This window comes from Myotis brandtii, unplaced genomic scaffold (assembly GCF_000412655.1).
Source record: "Myotis brandtii unplaced genomic scaffold, ASM41265v1 scaffold743, whole genome shotgun sequence".
NCBI lineage: Eukaryota > Metazoa > Chordata > Mammalia > Chiroptera > Vespertilionidae > Myotis > Myotis brandtii.
The window spans coordinates 1,924,525-1,925,842 of record NW_005370960.1 but is presented as its reverse complement, the minus strand read 5'-3'; the positions used below and the strand labels follow the sequence as shown (position 1 = coordinate 1,925,842).

The 1,318-nt window shown below is 66.8% G+C and overlaps 1 protein-coding gene across 1 annotated transcript in view; it reads left to right on the top strand.

Moving 5' to 3' along the window:
* The window catches only part of AEBP1 (AE binding protein 1), a 7,477-nt gene that overhangs the window by 5,215 nt on the left and 944 nt on the right, over nucleotides 1–1,318 (top strand). The window contains exons 16-19 of the mRNA XM_014530543.1: nucleotides 71–250; nucleotides 415–766; nucleotides 845–984; nucleotides 1,109–1,217. Of these exons, the coding sequence (XP_014386029.1) occupies nucleotides 71–250; nucleotides 415–766; nucleotides 845–984; nucleotides 1,109–1,217 (781 nt within the window). The remainder of the gene's footprint in view (nucleotides 1–70; nucleotides 251–414; nucleotides 767–844; nucleotides 985–1,108; nucleotides 1,218–1,318) is intronic.

Here is a 1,318-nt window from a genome sequence, read left to right as displayed (position 1 = left end):
GGCTGGGTGGGCAGGGATGGCATGGGGCAAGTCTGGACCACCCAATTGCTGACACCCCCGCCCCCTGTAGGGTTCAGAGTTCGGGAACTGGGCACTGGGGCTGTGGACTGAGGAGGGCTTCGACATCTACGAGGACTTCCCGGATCTCAACTCTGTGCTCTGGGGAGCGGAGGAGAGGAAATGGGTCCCTTACCGGGTTCCCAACAACAACCTGCCCATCCCCGAACGCTACCTCTCCCCGGATGCCACGGTGAGGCCGCCGCCTGGCCAGTAGGGTCAGGGGAGAAGCCGGGGCCCTGGAGCTCCGGGCACTGACTGCAGGGCTTTGGGGGGACAGGGGTGGGAGGGCTGGTACGGGTCTCCATGGAGGGCGGTGGAAGCCATGGCCCAGACCTCACTTGGAGCCGCCCCCAGGTGTCCACGGAGGTCCGTGCCATCATCGCCTGGATGGAGAAGAACCCGTTCGTGCTGGGGGCGAACCTGAACGGCGGCGAGCGGCTGGTGTCCTACCCCTATGACATGGCGCGCACACCCAGCCAGGAGCAGCTGATGGCCGCGGCCCTGGCGGCCGCCCGCGGAGAGGACCAGGACGAGGTGTCTGAGGCCCAGGAGACCCCAGACCACGCCATCTTCCGCTGGCTGGCCATCTCCTTCGCCTCCACCCACCTCACCATGACCGAGCCCTACCGGGGAGGGTGCCAAGCGCAGGACCACACCGGGGGCACGGGCATCGTCAACGGGGCCAAGTGGAACCCCAGATCCGGGAGTGAGTCTATGGGGCGGGGCCGCGGCGGGGCGTGTGGGATGGGGTGAGGGTGACTGCGGCTCTGTCTGCTCCCACCAGCCATCAATGACTTCAGTTACCTGCACACCAACTGCCTGGAGCTCTCCATCTACCTGGGCTGTGACAAGTTCCCCCATGAGAGCGAGCTGCCCCGAGAGTGGGAGAACAACAAGGAAGCCCTGCTCACCTTCATGGAGCAGGTGGGGCTGGGGGGACGGGGCAGCACCCGGGAGGCGGGGAAGGGCGGTGAGAGGGGCCTGGACAGGGCAGGGGCGCAGGCCGCAGGGTCAGCATGTGGACACCCGGCCTCACCCCTTCCTGCAGGTTCACCGCGGCATCAAGGGGGTGGTGACGGATGAACAGGGCATCCCTATCGCCAATGCCACCATCTCCGTGAGTGGCATTAACCACGGTGTGAAGACAGGTACCTGCTTGCACTCCTCTCCCCCACTTCCCAAGGTGGGGGCCCAATCTGTGCTGGTCCCGGCAGGTGAGCCTGGCCTGCCCAGGCCCCGCTCCTCCGGGTGCCTCCTG